Source organism: Phocoena sinus, chromosome 11 (genome assembly GCF_008692025.1).
Source record: "Phocoena sinus isolate mPhoSin1 chromosome 11, mPhoSin1.pri, whole genome shotgun sequence".
NCBI classification, from domain to species: Eukaryota; Metazoa; Chordata; class Mammalia; order Artiodactyla; family Phocoenidae; genus Phocoena; species Phocoena sinus.
Genome location: NC_045773.1, coordinates 40,931,373 through 40,946,568, shown reverse-complemented (window position 1 = coordinate 40,946,568; position 15,196 = coordinate 40,931,373). Strand labels below are relative to the sequence as shown.

The following is a 15,196-nucleotide window of genomic DNA, read 5'->3' as shown; positions in this document are numbered from 1 at the left end:
TCTGCCCGAGCCCCTCCCCACCCTTAGGTGTCATTCCCCGTCATGTCCCTCTCATTCTCCACTTACGTCCTTCTCGGCACTTACGTCAGACATTAATAATCTCCTGTAGCTGTATGTCTACATTGCCTGCCTCCCGTTGCAAGGCTGGGAAAGGCCCAGCCGGAGCCCATGCCTAACACCAAGAGTTTCCCAGTCAGTCTGCACTGGTCCTACATGGGCAACACTCACCAATCAGGCTTCCGGGGTGCGAGGTTGGCCAGGTCCTGGGGAGGGAGGAGACACATGTCAGGGCTGGAAGGGCTTAGCCCCAAGGGAAGTAGAAGACAGGGGACAGAGGTAGGAAAAGGGGAGAAAAGGGAGGAGGAAGGAGGGGGCTGAGGGGAAACAGGGAGGTAGAAAGGGAATAAAGAAGTGACGAGAAGGAAGGATGTGTGAAGAGAGCAGGTGGGAAGGAGAAAAGGACCCACAGAAGGAGCAAGGGAGGATGGGGACACCCCCAGGCACTCACCACTTCCTCAATGATGGGCTCTGGCTTGGCGGCCTCCAGCTGCTCCTTCACCTTCTCTTCCACTAGAGGGCGCAAGACAACAACGGAGGCAGGTCGGAAAGGAGCCACCACTCTCCCAGATAGGCAAACTGCAGCCGCAGGTCCCTGGGAGAGTCTGGGCTTTCTTGCCCCGCCTCTCCCCTTGGCCCCTAACTACCTAGAGGTGAAGATCCTGCAAAGGCAGCTCTGGAGGAAGGGCTTGGGTTTCTCAGGACGAAGGCAATCCGGGGATGAAGGAGGGCCAGCAGGTGGCAGCCAGCTAGAGTAGATGGAGCCAAGACCTCTAGCCAGGAAGCATGGGTGCTTTTCTTAGTCCCAGGATCCCCCAGCTGGGAAATGAGACAGTTGCCTGGATATATCCAAAGTATGGTTTTGGGAAGGGCCTTGAGGACTGGCTTTTCCCATACCCTCCTGGGGCTCCTGGGCTCTGAGGACGTGCCCTGGGAATGGCCAGGGCACAGGTGACATTTCTTCCCGTCCCACTCTTAGATCTGTGCTCCCAAGACCAGCGGGGCAGCCACCTTGAGGAGTCCTGCCCACGTGTACCTCCCGGCTCCACCCAGCTGCCAACAGCACAACGGGCCTCTGGGTGGCCTGACCAGGAGGGCCCTGACCCTGTGGGGGCAGATGTCAAGAACAACAAATTTGGGCTCCATGGGCTTCCTCTAACCCCCCTCACCATTGTCCCGGGTCTCCTCATGGCCCCTCTGCCCTGCCTCACCTCCCTCCAGCCACAAGTGCTGACCCTGAGACATGGGACCAGTTCCCCGTCCCTGTCCTCTGCCCTGCCTTACTCTCCCCACCATGCCACTGCCTCACCATGGCAAGGCCCAAACCATGAAGCAGATCACCTGGGAAGTGTGTGAACCTCAGGGCCGAAGGAGATGGGGAGGCAGACTGGAGTGTGGCTGAATGCGCAACACTTCACTCTTTTATAAGATAAATGTATCAATTGGTTTATTACTCATATAATTAAAAGTTGATGAAAACAAAGAATAAAAAACACGGCCAGGGCCAGGGATCTGCATGATAAGAAGCACCCCAGCATCTCCAGCGTGGATGGCTCTGGACAGGCTGCAGCTGGCCAGATGCTCCGGCTGCTGTGCAGCTCCCCACACCGTGGTGTGACTGGGCAGCCTCCGGGCCAGGCCCTTCATCCCACCAGTGAGAACACCTCTGCCCATCCTTTGTGCTCTGGCACTGCCACGCCCCAAGCTGGGCGGGTGTCTACCTGCCCACTACTCTCCAAGCACCTGGATGGTCAGCCCGTCTCCAGCGTCTCTCACTCTGACCCTCCAAGGGCCCGCAGCACCCATCACCCTGCCCCTGCTGTCCAAGAGCCCCAGGGCCACTTCCACTTCTGAGCCCGGAGAGGTCCTCTGAGGGGATGTGGCCACTTCCCTCACAGGCCCCTGGAAAGCCTCCAAGGCAGGGCGTGAGCAGGGCGGAGCGGGCACAACAGGCCGCTTCAGTGCCCAGACGGCTTCTAGTCGTGCATCTGCCATGAGATGGTGACGGAGGGTCCTGGAGGCCCAGCTTCCAGCCCTGGCACTGCCAGTTATTCTCCAAGAGACGGTGACACCTGCCAAGGTGGAGGCAACCAACAGTGCCATGGAACAGAGGTGGAGATGCAGCCCACCTACCTGCGACTGGTTTGGCCTGGGGCACCCTCCTCTTCTTCAGGTCCTCATCCTCTGGGACATAGTTCCGCAGCCTGAGTTCCCTAAAGGGCAGAGAGAACAAGCAGAGAGAAAGTAAGGTGTAACACAGTCTCATTCACCTTATACAGGTTGCAGGTTGGCATGTGATGAAGCCATAGGAGCTGGCTACTTCCTGGACTTTCCTCTGGTCTCTCTGGAGAGGACCTGGTGAAGGGGGACAGCACAGGAACAGAAGCTTCACTGTGATAGGCTCCCTTCTCCGAGCCTCAGCCTCCTCATCTTCCAGTTAGCAGCCAGGCTGGGTGCTCTCCCAAAGCCCCACCTGCACTGTAGGTTCTCATCAAGAGCTGGGGTCAGGGGTGCACAGAGAGCATTCACTGGATGTCTCTCCAGCGTTATCTCCATTTGACAGTTACGGGAACTGGGGGTCAAAGAGACTGCACCATTTTTATAGGGTCATACAGCAGTGGTCGCAGCATCTGAGACAAGGCAAGCTGTGACTCCAAGCCAGGGCCAGAGCTACTCCTCAAAGAGGAAGCCAGTGGTCACCCACTGGTTCCCCAAGCCCCACCTGCTCCTCAGAGCCTTTGTGCCCTGGAGCCTCAGCTACTGGTGGCAAGGGTCTGGTGTGCTGGCCAGCAAGGGCTGAGGGAACAGGCATGACAGTGTGCAAGGCTGGGAAAGCCACAATGCAGCTGGACAGCCATGAGAAGTTCACATACCTCGCCCCTGCAAGGGGTTTTTTAAATCTACCAGAGCAGATCCCACGACCTCCTCTATGAAGGGGGAGCGGCCACAAGGAGCCAGAATGGCACACTGGGATTGACCAGCGACCGTGGTGTTGTTTTCCTCTTACTGCAGTCTCCTCGGGCAGGGCTGGCTGTACCAAGTGCTCACTGGAGGCCTCCCTGGCTCAGCAGCTCATCAAACCCCGACTCCCACACACAGCAGCCTGCCCGCAGGACGGGCCCTTGGCTAACTCCACAGGGTAGCAAAGAGAGAGTTCCTGGGGGCTGCTGCTTAATAAAGGCAAGACGGAGACACTGGGACAGACCATCTAGGCCCTGCGGGAGGCAGAAGTGGCCTCCCCAACCGGTTAGCCAGATGGGACTGGGATGTGGGTCCTCTTTCTTCCCCACTACCTCTTCTGAGCCCTCTCAGGACTGCTGGCGCCTCAGAAATCCTGGGAACATTTTCTCAACAGGAGGCCTCCTGTGGTCTGTCATCTATGGAACCCTCTGTCTGTGCCAGGGAAATGTGTGGCTGATTTCTCCAGCCCCTGGGCAAGCAAGCTTTTCCAGAAGGGAGGCAGGAGGTGCCTGTGGCTACACAGTTAGCAAGTGACAGTGGTCTGAACTTGGGGGTTTTCTGACACCAAATCAGTCCCCTATTCACCAGCTTCACCTGCCCCCCTGCCCTCTGCCAGGGCCCCCAGGGCCTGCAGTCCTGGGGCTTGGCTAAACCTGTGTGCCTGGGAGTAGTACCAGCATGGCCTGTGTGGAGGAAGCCTGCTGCCTACTCCCAGGGTCTACCTCCTCTAAGGAGCAGGGACACCATCCCCTAATGCCTGGAGGTAAATGCCAGGTCACTAAGGCACTGGGAGAGAAAGTGGGGCATGACCGGGTACACTGACTTTCGTTTGTAACAGGGTGGGGAGAAAAGTGGAAGAGAAACTGGGTGTGGGAAGAAAACTGTGGGGATTCGTGAGAATAAAAAAAAAACTGTCACTCTCAGAAACTGGCTCCAGGGTCTTGTAAGAGATCAGAGAGAGGAGAGTCTGGTGGCAGCTGTACCCAGAGCTCACAGCAGTTACCACAAGCACTCACACCTCCAGCACCCACTGCTGCCCAGGCTTCAGAAGACTAGCCGGAATGAGGGAGGACACAGCAGGAGACACGGAGCGGCCAGAAGCAACAGGAAAGAGCAGCAGCATCTGGTGGGCTGGCTGCACAGCAACCACCCCCAGCACCCCCGGTAGCCCCGCTGGCCACTGTCCCCTGTTCTCCCCTAGAGCTGAGCACTGGTCAAGCACTCAAGAACACCTGGGTCCCAGTCACTGTGGAAGTGCCCCATGCTGGGCTCCGATTTTCACATCTGTAAACAAGAAGGCTATGCTGGGTGTGTCGAGCTCTGTCAAGCTAGGTTCAAGTCCTTCCCTGGTTCAGTCTGTTGAGAGATAATGAAGAGACTGACTCTCACTAATGTCCAATTAACTGCTCCTCCCACCCCACCCCTATTTACCACCGAATGGCAAAAGTCTCTGGAGAGGTCACGGGGCACAGGGTTCTGCTCAGGGGCCTGGCCTTTCTAACAAAGGAACAAGGTTTAATTCCCTCCTTCTGCAAACTTAAAAAAATCTGTGTGAAAAAAAAAAAAAATCTGTGTGTTGGTGAATTACCAGGGCAAACAAGGACCTGAGGGGCCGCAATCACAGAAAGAAGGGAAGTGCAACAAGGTGAGCCTGGCTTTGGGCATTTCTTTCCCCTTAAAGCACTTGTCTTTTTACAAGCAGAAGCTGAAAAGCCGAGAGACCAAGCAGAGCTTCCTGCGATCTCATGAGGCTGAAGAGACAAAAATTTGTGTTCAGTGAGAGGAAGCCTCTTCATCAGTCCTGAAAGGGTAGGTCAGGGTATCCATGTCTGCCAAAAGCTGGAATAAACTCCTTCTGGGGGAAAATAAACTATTCAAAATCCCAAATTATCTCTGGAACTTTTCATATGCAATATCCAGAATTCAATCAAAGCCAAGAGAAAAAAATAAAGATAACAGAAATGCACTCACAGGAGACCTAGATACTGGAATATAGTATCAGAAATGAAATGTACGTTAATTGAAATTATTAAAAGTTCAGGAAGGTATACCACAAGATCAAGAATTTTAGCAGAGGGCTTCCCTGGTGGCGCAGTGGTTGAGAGTCCGCAACAGGAGAGGCCACAACAGTGAGAGGCCCGCGTACCGCAAAAAAAAAAAAAAAAAAAGAATTTTAGCAGAGATCTGAATTTCGGAAACTATAAAAATCAATCAAATGGAAATTCTACAAGTGAAAATAGAATCAAAATTAATAAATGGGTTCAACAGCAGTGTGGCTACTGCTAAAGAAAGGATTAGTGAACTGTAAGATAAGCCAGAAAACATCCAGGCTGAGGGACAGAAGTAAAAAAGTTGAAAAATACAGAAAATAACTTAAGAAACATATGGAACATGGTGGAAAGATCTAACATACATGTAATTAGAGTCCCCAAACCAATATTTAAAGAGATAATGAGTGAAAAATTTACAGAATTAATTAAAAACATCAAGCCATAGATTAAAGAAACTCTATGCACTCCAAAGAAAAGCGTAACTAGGCAAATCACTGTCAAACTACTTAACACCAAAGACAAATTCTTAAATTGGACAAAGACACCCAAACTTCAAAGGAGAAACTGAAAATGACAGCTGATTTTTCAACAGAAGCCATGAAAATCGTAAGACAATGGAGAGATACATGGGAAGGGCCAAAAGTAAATAAAATGCCACACCAGAATTATAAGGCTAGGTTAAACAGCCTTCAAAGAAAGACTTTTCCAGATAAAGAAAAATTGGGAAGATTAGTCATCAGAGGATCTGTTCTTTAAGAAATACTAAAGGGAATGCTTTAGACTGAAGGAAAATGATCTCATATGGAAGCATGGAACTCAGGAAGGAATGAAATGCATTCCTTGAGAAGCATGAAAGAGTAAATACGTGGGTAAATTTAAATGAATATTGACTGTATAAACAGTAATAATGACTTGTGGGATTTCAAATATAGCAACAACAGTACAGAAGACAGGAAGAGAGGCAAATGGCCGTAAAGTGTTCTGAGGTTGTGGCACTGTATGGGAAATGGTAAAATGTGACTTGTTATTAGACTCTGATAAGTTAAGGATGTATGTTGTATCGCTGTGGAGACCTCTAAAAGGGAAAGGAGTATATTATTAGCAAGATCACAGGAAGGACATGGAAAGATTAAAAACAAAAAATCCAAAAGAAGACCGGACTTGAGACACAACAGGAAAGCCAAGAAACAAACGGTAAGACAAGAGGGTCACGAGGTGGGCCCAGGCTGCCGTCCTGGGGGCTTCCCCCTGCAGTGACTGGAACTGCCACAGCTCTTGGAGACTGGGTGGGATGTGACTGCGCTCATCAGGCAGCACTGGCATCTGGAATTCACCCTTCTGGAGGCCACTAGAGCCAAACGCTGGTTCTGCTATCCCCATTTTAGAACGAGGAAGCTGCTTGGGTGAGAGGGTACAAGAGCCTTGGCCTTCCAACAGTGTGACCTGGGTTCAAATCCAGCTTTGAAGCTTTTGAGACAGGATGGAAAGTGTCATGCTTTCATTGGCTTCCATATGGAAATCAAAGGTATCATTTCTCATGAGGCTGTGGGTGACACAGAATGTGGACATCAACACTGCACAGAGTGGTGTCCTGCAGAGCAAAGGTCAAACCGCCCAGGAGTGCTACCTTTCCACTCCACACTGCTGCCCCAGAAGCCCCTTCCTAAACCCTGAGAGCTCTCTAACTGCTAGGAGGGGAATATGGCAGACTGTCCCAAAATGGGACGGTCAACCCTCCAAAGCCCAGAGAGTAACCCTTGAGTGCAGGTGGGAACGAGCAGCCCAGCAGCCCATGGCTGGGCCATGCCCAGCCGGCATGGCCTACCACGCCTTCTCAAAATACTGCGCCAGCAGATCGAAAGTGGTCCTCGTGTGGCCCACAGGGTGGCAGGGACGCGCCTGTCTCTGCACATTGCACATCAAGTGGCAGGGCTGGCCAGGACATACCCCAGCAGTTGAGGCCCAGCCAAAGAACAGCCTACTACCTGCCTCTCCAGTATGTCTGATCTCCATGAACTTGGCATTGTTACTAGTAAGTCCAGGAGACTGGCTTCTTATCTTACTGCTTATATCTACAGCCCTTTCTGCTCAGCACTAGGTGTGAAATGGACCTGGACTGAAATCTTCTGGATAAGGAAAGAAGACAGATTCCAACTGCACGGGCTCTTCCTACGCCTGAGGCAATGCCCAGACACTGAGGAAATGTGAGCCGATCCCCAGCTCTCCAGGAGCCAAAGGCAGATGGTGGAGAGAGCCAGGCCAGAGAAGAACCAGGAGCCTTTCAGACTCCCCCGGTCTAAGGCTGCAAAACAGGGGAGTCCTTTGCTAAGGTGCTCTGGAGGACATTAAGAGCCCCCCCCTGGAGCTAACCCTCTCCTAGCGGGGAGAGTGCATCATGCAAACCCTGGTTATGTGCCCTTTGGCCCATATGAACAACAGAACGCCACATGACCAAAGGGACGAGGAAGATGCTTTTTATGAACTTTTGTGTAATGAATGTCAAGATGTACTGTCAAATTGACATGAGCGAGGTGAGGAACACTAGTATGGCAGTATAGTGTGCTATCACGTGTGTAACAACAAGCATATGTATGTGGGGGGTTGGGGGGATATATATCAGCATATTTGAATATCTGTGCACAGTCCACCTCTGAAAGGAGCCAAGCAGCTGGCCCTCAAGGTGGTCTTGCAACTAGGAGGTTGGGAGTGAAGGAAGATTTTTTTCCCCTGTGTGTCTTTTAACACCTTTTGCATTATGAATCATGAATCCTTTACATACTCAAAAAATAAAATAAAATATATATAAAATACATAAAGATACACCCAGACATTACATGGATCATTATATAACCACTGAAAATAATGTCTGCAAAGGATTGTTCTGAACATACAACAGACAGAAAACAACAACCAAACGTTGACAGTGAGGGACTTCCCTGGTGGGCAGTGGTTAAGAATCCACTTGACAGTGCAGGGGACAGGGGTTTGAGCCCTGGTCTGGGAAGATCCCACATGCCGCGGAGCAGCTAAGCCCGTGTGCCACAACTACTGAGCCTGCGCTCTAGAGCCCGTGAGCCACAACTACTGAGCCCGCATGCCACAACTACTGAAGCCCACGTGCCTAGATCCCATGCTCCGCAACAAGAGAAGCCACCGCGATGAGAAGCCCGCGCACCACAACGAGGAGTAGCCCCGGCTCACCGCAACTAGAGAAAGCCCGCGCGCAGCAACAAAGACCCAATGCAGTCAAAACAAAAATTAAGTAATTAATTTAAAAGTTGACAATGATTATCTAAGAGTGATTTTTCACTTGGTTATTTTGAATGTGCCAAGACCTAGTTCAGACAGGCCCCTGCCCAGCTGAAGCTGCCATTGCATCTGAGCCACATGGTCTGCACCTACTCCCACCCAAGCTTCTCTAAATTTACAGGCTGAAGGGCTTCCCTGGTGGCACAGTGGTTGGGAATCCGCCTGCCAATGCAGGGGACACGGGTTCAAGCCCTGGTCCCGGAAGATCCCACATGCTGTGGCGCAACTAAGCCCGTGCACCACAACTACTGAGCCTGCCCTCTAGAGCCCACAAGCCACAACTACTGAGCCCGTGCGCCTAGAGCCTGTGCTCTGCAACAGAGAAGCCACCACAATCAGAAGCCCGTGTACCGCAACTAAGAGTAGCCCCCGCTCACCACAATCAGAGAAAAGCCCATACGCCGCAACGAAGACCCAACGCAGCCAAAAACAATAAATAAATTAAATTAAATAAATTTTTAAGTAAATAAATAAATAAATTTACAGGCTGAGCTTTGCCCCCAATCCACCTGAAAATGCATACTGATGGGCACTTAAAGAAGTAGAAACAGCTGATATGCCAAAACTCAAGGACTGAAAAATTAATTATGGCACTCTCAAAGAAATACTAATAAGCAGCCATTGAGAATTTTATAGAAGCATGTTTATCAAAAGATGATCAAGATATGGTATGTGGGGCTTCCCTGGTGGCGCAGTGGTTGAGAGTCTGCCTGCCGATGCAGGGGACACGGGTTCGTGCCCTGGTCTGGGAGGATCCCACATGCCACGGAGCGGCTGGGCCTGTGAGCCATGGCCGCTGAGCCTGTGCATCCAGACCCTGTGCGCCACGGCGGGAGAGGCCACAACAGTGAGAGGTCCGCGTATTGCAAAAAAAAAAAAAAAACACAAACCACCACCACCACCACCACCAACAAAATAGATACGGTATGTGAAAAAGGTTACAAAACAGAAGGATATTCACAGATACAGGCTAATAGGATTGACTAAATTTCCGACAATTGAAAAAATCTTTAAGCACTTTCAATATCAATTTAAATTTAAAAAGAGGCGTGCAGTAAAGGTTTATGGCAGCTAAGTTGAATCCCAAAGGGCCCACAAGATGAGAACTGAAGTGGCCACACTGGCTGTCGGGGCCCAGGTGGTGGCAGGGCCCGGAGCCTGCACAGTTCACTGCCCCCCACTCTCCTGGGGCCCAATCTATCCCTCAGACCACTCTGGGGGCTGTCCTGGGCTGCAGAATGCAGGCTGCAGGCTGCCCAAGAGAAACACTGTCTCTCCACCGCACAGCTGTCGGCAGCCCTGATGCCCACCCCTCCAGCCCCAGCCAAGAGGACATATGGGACAAAGGCCACTGCACTGAGAGTGAAGGCGGTGCAACGGAACCAGGCCTGGCCTGCCCGGGAGCTCGCATGCAGAGAATGGGAAGGGCTCCGTTTCCCCATCTGTGACATGATAGCTGGATGAGCTCGGCTGTTCTCCACCCTGCCTGCACACCAGACAGGGATGGAGGAGGGGTCCCAGTGCCGGTCCCCTCCCTCTCAGCTGGGGGATCTTAGACGAGTCACTTCACTTGTGTGAACTGTGGTTTCCTCACCTCACGGTGGATCACAACGTTCCCCCAGAACAGGTTTAACGAGAAGGACTTTCGAGGCACTGGAGATCACAACATACAAGACGAAGACTGTCTTCCATGTAGAAAGGCCCCAGCCGTGCTCCCACTCTCCCCCTACACGAAGGGAAGCACCTAGCCCGGTCACACGTCGAGTCGGCTTCCCACGACACCACATCCCTTATACCAGTTCTCTCTTGATTCACTCTTCCACATTCTTGCGCCTAGTCCCAAGCAACAGGATCAGGAAAAACAGGGCGGCCGCAGGTCTCTGTGCTGCTGCCTCAGCACGAGTCACGGAGCCACAGTCCAGCCCCTCTATCCAGGGCCACGACATTCCGGCCTGGAGCGGGAGTGAGGTAACTCAGCAAGTGGGGGCAGGGGCCGCTCTGAGCATCACCGCGAGAGCTCAGCAATATCTGCCGGATCAAGCTGACGTCATGGGTCTGCGAGCACGCCCTGGTGCAAAGCCACAATCCTGGGGACCCAACCTGCAGATGCGAGAAGGCCTGGCATTTGTCAGCCTAAAGGGCTTGGGCACTGGGACAAGGCTGGGCCGGGCCTCAGCTGGGGTGGGACCTTTCTCCATATGGAGTCGGAGAACCGGTTTTCCATCCCCGAGGAAGGAAGGTTCGTGGCCTAGTTCCTTCTCCAATACGTGACACTCACCCGGGGTGTCCCTGAATGGTGACAGCTCTGGCTGGGTGCAGACCTCAATCCTAAGCCAAGGGGAGGTGACGGCTGTGGCAGCTGAGGGTTTGGGGCTTGCTTGTTCAGGCACTTAAGACACGCTCCCCCGCTCCATGCCCAACAGAGTGTGCAACACCGGCCCTCTCCTCCTACCTGGTAGGGTGGCCACGACTGCTGGCCACAAACCCTACCCTAGACATACCTCCACGGCATACACTAGCCAACTTGCCATCAGGAGGAAGTGACTGAGGGCTTACAAAAAACAACAGCAACTGACATAAATGCCCCTTTTTGTGGCCAGGTTTCCAGGGCTGCCATATCACATCTTAGCTAGGCGGCAAGGAGGGGGCTGTGTTAGAGATGAGTCATGGGCGCCCGTGCAATTAACCAAGAGGGAAGGTTGGCTGGGAGAGGGCAGATCCAGCCCAGAGGAGAAGCAGGGGTCCTTCTGGAGGTGGGAACTCGTCTTTCCTTCCCACAGAGGACTGGCCTACGCTAGTCGACCTTCAGGGGACTGACTCCCACTCAATGGGGATTTGGTTGTAGGGGAATACGGTAGGATTTATCCTGAAGAGAGTAATAAAAAAAATGTTTAAAGGTATTCTGATCTATAGATTCCATGCAATACCAATCAAAACTCTAGCAAACTTTTAATTTATTTTTATTTTATTCTTTTTAGTATTAGTTTATTTTAAATAAGTAGGCAACAATACAAACACGTACACTTGAATGATGCCTACGTTCTGAAATTTTAAGAGGAACTGACATGAGACAGTCCATCCCTTCCACACTCCTTGAAATACCCATGCACAGGCCACTAAGGAATGGGTTAGGATGAAGGGAAGGGCACCGTCTCCAGAAAGCCACCCCCCCCTTCCTCTCCTGGTTTCCACAGCACATCATTGTCCTCCTCTGTCACTCTTTACTCTCAGTCACCTTCAGCAAGCTTTAAAAATAGATATTAACAAGCTGATTCTAAAACCTGTAAGGAAAGCCAAAGGAACTAAAACAGCCACAATTCTAAATAGGTCTCCTTGGACAGATGGGTGGGAGCATGGGCAGAGAGGAAGGTGGGTGATTCTCCAGCATGGCTGGTGAGGGGTGAGGTCCTGGGGTGCCTGCCTCCAATCCTGCTGGATTTTCCCATTTCCTCAGCCACAACCCCTGGCCCCACACTGTATCTGGTTAGACAACTGAATCTGCAAAATGACTCAAGGCTCCAGTCAGTAATCAAAAACCTAAGGACAAACCAGAAGAAAACCAAAGGGTCTCTGAGCAGTTACAACAGACCCACCCCCAAGCGCCCAAGTCTGCAGTCACTTGGCAAAAGAGCAATGACCTGGCCTTCGTCTCTGTCACCAGAGAGGGCCGCGTGCTGTGCTGGGGGGGCCAAGGTCCAACAAGACACCCCAGAGCCCAGTGCTAGGGTGACAAGGGTCCCTGCACCACCACTGAGCATCACCAGCCTCTCAGCACAGAGCTGTCGCCTCCTGTGATAACAAGGGAGATGGCAAGGACTCTGCAGGGCTGCTGTGAGGAAGGCGTGAACACACTTTGTAAAGTGTTAAGTCACACGTGCACAGACACACACGCGCCCCTGTGGACTTGAAAAAGCCCCATCTCGTCTGAGATCAGCTCCTGAATAAGAAGGCAGGGATGAGGGGCCTGCACCTGGGGAGGGTTCCACTCACACTGGTGAAGGAAACAGCAGGCTGTGGCGTCAGGAAGGCCTGCTTCCGAGTGCTGGTCCAGCTTCCTGTGGGGAGCACCCCTCCCCACCTGCTGCACCCCCTCAAAGCACAGCCCACTGAGATAAGCTTTCTCAGGGCATCAAGATCTACTCCCCCAAGTGAGCAGGCGCCCAGGCTGCTGGCTCAGACAGAGCTTCACTCACCAGGGAGAGTCTGGACCTGATTCTGCAGGTGCTGTAGAACCATGTCACCCAAAGTGTTTTCAGAGAAGAGTGAGGGGACATGAGGGTCTGGAATAAAAGGCTGGTGGCTAAGAGTCAGATAGCCAGTGGGGGAAAGGGTGCAGAGAAGGTTCCAACTGTAAGACTGTCCTGTCTGAACAAGGCAGCCATGGGGTGGAGAGGAAGCAACGGGGTAGAGACTGAACGCAGAGTTGGGAGGGTGTGGAAGCCAACAGCTACTGGAGGAGAGCGCAGGGCAGAGAGCTGCGTGTGAGGCATTACCTGTGCTTCTCGCCTTCCTCCTCCCCTTCTCTGAGCTGCTTGGTCTTTGGCTCCCCATCTTCCTTGTCCTGCAAAGGAAGGGAGAAAACGAGCTGCTCAAATTAACACTCCTTCCAGGAGCTAGACAGCCTGGCCAGGACCAGCTTGGCATTCCAGCCTCCAAGCGGGGCACATGCCTGCTGCAACTGACGGGGCACAATGCTGGAGCCACAATTCCCACCCCTCAACTCCCTCAGCAGAATTTAAAACCCATGACCCTGGGCTTCCCCAGTGGCGCAGTGGTTGAGAATCTGCCTGCCAATGCAGGGGACACGGGTTCAAGCCCTGGTCCGGGAAGATTCCACATGCTGCGGAGCAACTAAGCCTGTGCACCGCAACTACTGAGCCCACGAACCACAACTGCTGAAGCCCACGCACCACAACTACTGAGCCCACGCGCCTAGAGCCCGTGCTCTGCAACAAGAGAAGCCACCGCAATGTGAAGCCCGCGCACCGCAACGAAGAGTAGCACCCACTTGCTGCAACTAGAGAAAGCCCAGGCACAGCAACAAGGACCCAATGCAGCCAAAAATAAATAAATAAATTAACAAAACAAAACCAAACCATGATCCCAGCCCAGGCCCAGACAAGGGTGGCCCTCAGAGAACACTAGCAGGAAGAGCTGGAAGGTCTTAGGTGGTGAGAGATGATGCTGGTCAGTGCCGCCGAGGGCCCACGCTGGCAGGCCACCAGCCACCCTCATGCGTCAGAAGAGTCACCAGCAAGCAGAGCAGCACAAAAGCTCAGGTCTCCTGACCACCACCCCCTGCCTTCCAGGCCAGAGGCCTCTCCAGAAACACCTATTTGGCTCCCTTTAGGAGCAGCATAACTCGAATTAGGACCAGGCTTGTAACAGGTTCACTCCTGCAATGCATTCAGGGGGACGGAGGGAAGGGGAATTAGTTTGAAGTTTCCATGGGAAAAATTTCTAAATGTGGTTATCTTCCTCTTCCCCCTTCCCCACCTCTTTGTAAGTCTAGAGAAGCCATGTTCCTCTCAACCCTGACAGAGTATGCTTGCTCTCAGGTGCACCGAGGGCCCAGCAGAAGGACACCCCCATGCTGCTTCCACCTGCAGCAGGAAACACCTTCCTGGGCTTTCTTCCTTACCATGTGACCACTGCAGTTGGATCAGACCTGCCTGCAGACAAACGAACACGGAGGGCGTGCACTGGGTGTGCTCTCGCATGCGCCCACGCCCCCAGTGTCTGTCCTGAGAAAATCTGGGACAGAGCCCTGCCCGGGGTCTCCCTGCGTGCCAGGGCTGGCCCTCCAGAGGGGATCGATGTGCCCCTGATAACTGGCCATGACCTGCCTTTGACTTGCTGGAGCATGTTCCGAGGAGACACTTGGAAGCCCCTGCCATGGGGGACCTGCTGCAATGGAGAAAAGAACATATAAATTGTAAGTAAAATAGCTCCTTGTACCACCTCTCCTAGAGATTTGTTTATGTCACTGACAACGGCCTCCCTGAGAGTGGCATTTGCATTATGAGTCACTTCCTGCCAGTGTTCATCGTGGAGACCCTGGAAACCACCAGACTGCGCCATGCGTTGGCCACACACCTATGGGCAAGGAGACCACCCAAACCAGGCTCGGAGTCCTGGACGAGAGAAAGGTTTCTGTGATGTGAATAGAGCAAGGTGCTCCCCTGGCTCTCTCAACTCAGGGCAGCTCAGTCTCCTGGGGATGAGGCAGCAGGAACCACAACAGCTACATGAGTGAGGTCAACATGGGTCTGTGAGGTGGGCAGGGGGCTTCCTACCTTCCTACTAAGGGGTAGGCAGAATTTGGGTGTTACAGGATGGGGAGACAGGAACAGGAAGGGCACTCCCAGAGGGGAGCAAGCTTGAGCAAAGGCGGGGTGTGGTCTGAAGAACACACAGGTGGTTGGAGCAGCAGGCAGGGCGCAGGTGAATTCAGGTAAGGCTGTCAAGGGGTGGGGCCGATCACAGAGAGCTCTGGCCAGTGTTCCAGGGCAATGGGAGCAGAGCTGCTGGAGGAAGGACCAGAGGCCTTTCCCAAGAGCCTGCTGACGGGCTGGGCAGGGAGGCCCTGGGGCAGAAGCATTTGTTTGGTGATGGCCAAAGAGGTAAGGGGAGCAGGCGTACAAACTCTCAACTGAGAAACATGTTAAGGCTCCCCACATGGCTCCCAGGCTGCATGCACCCCTCCCTGACAAATGCTAGTGATTACGGGAAGCCAGAAGCCAGGACACAGGAACTAAAAGCTCCTTCCTAATTGCCAGCCAGTGGACTCCCTGATGGCCAGAGGTCCTGCAGCAGGG

General features: G+C 52.8%; 1 protein-coding gene across 9 annotated transcripts in view; it reads right to left on the bottom strand.

The window, feature by feature from the left end:
* Nucleotides 1-15,196, bottom strand: part of CCDC12 (coiled-coil domain containing 12) — a 51,637-nt gene that overhangs the window by 5,793 nt on the left and 30,648 nt on the right. For 3 of the 9 annotated variants that reach the window (XM_032648411.1, XM_032648410.1, XM_032648409.1), the window contains 5 exons: nucleotides 12,872-12,939; nucleotides 2,191-2,270; nucleotides 705-896; nucleotides 509-570; nucleotides 229-263 (listed from right to left, as the gene is read on the bottom strand). In XM_032648411.1, the coding sequence (XP_032504302.1) occupies nucleotides 229-263; nucleotides 509-570; nucleotides 705-896; nucleotides 2,191-2,270; nucleotides 12,872-12,939 (437 nt within the window). Of the gene's footprint in view, nucleotides 1-228; nucleotides 264-508; nucleotides 571-704; nucleotides 897-2,190; nucleotides 2,271-12,871; nucleotides 12,964-14,224; nucleotides 14,286-15,196 lie in introns of all 9 variants that reach the window. The other 6 variants (XM_032648407.1, XM_032648408.1, XM_032648415.1 and 3 more) reach the window with 4 other exon arrangements.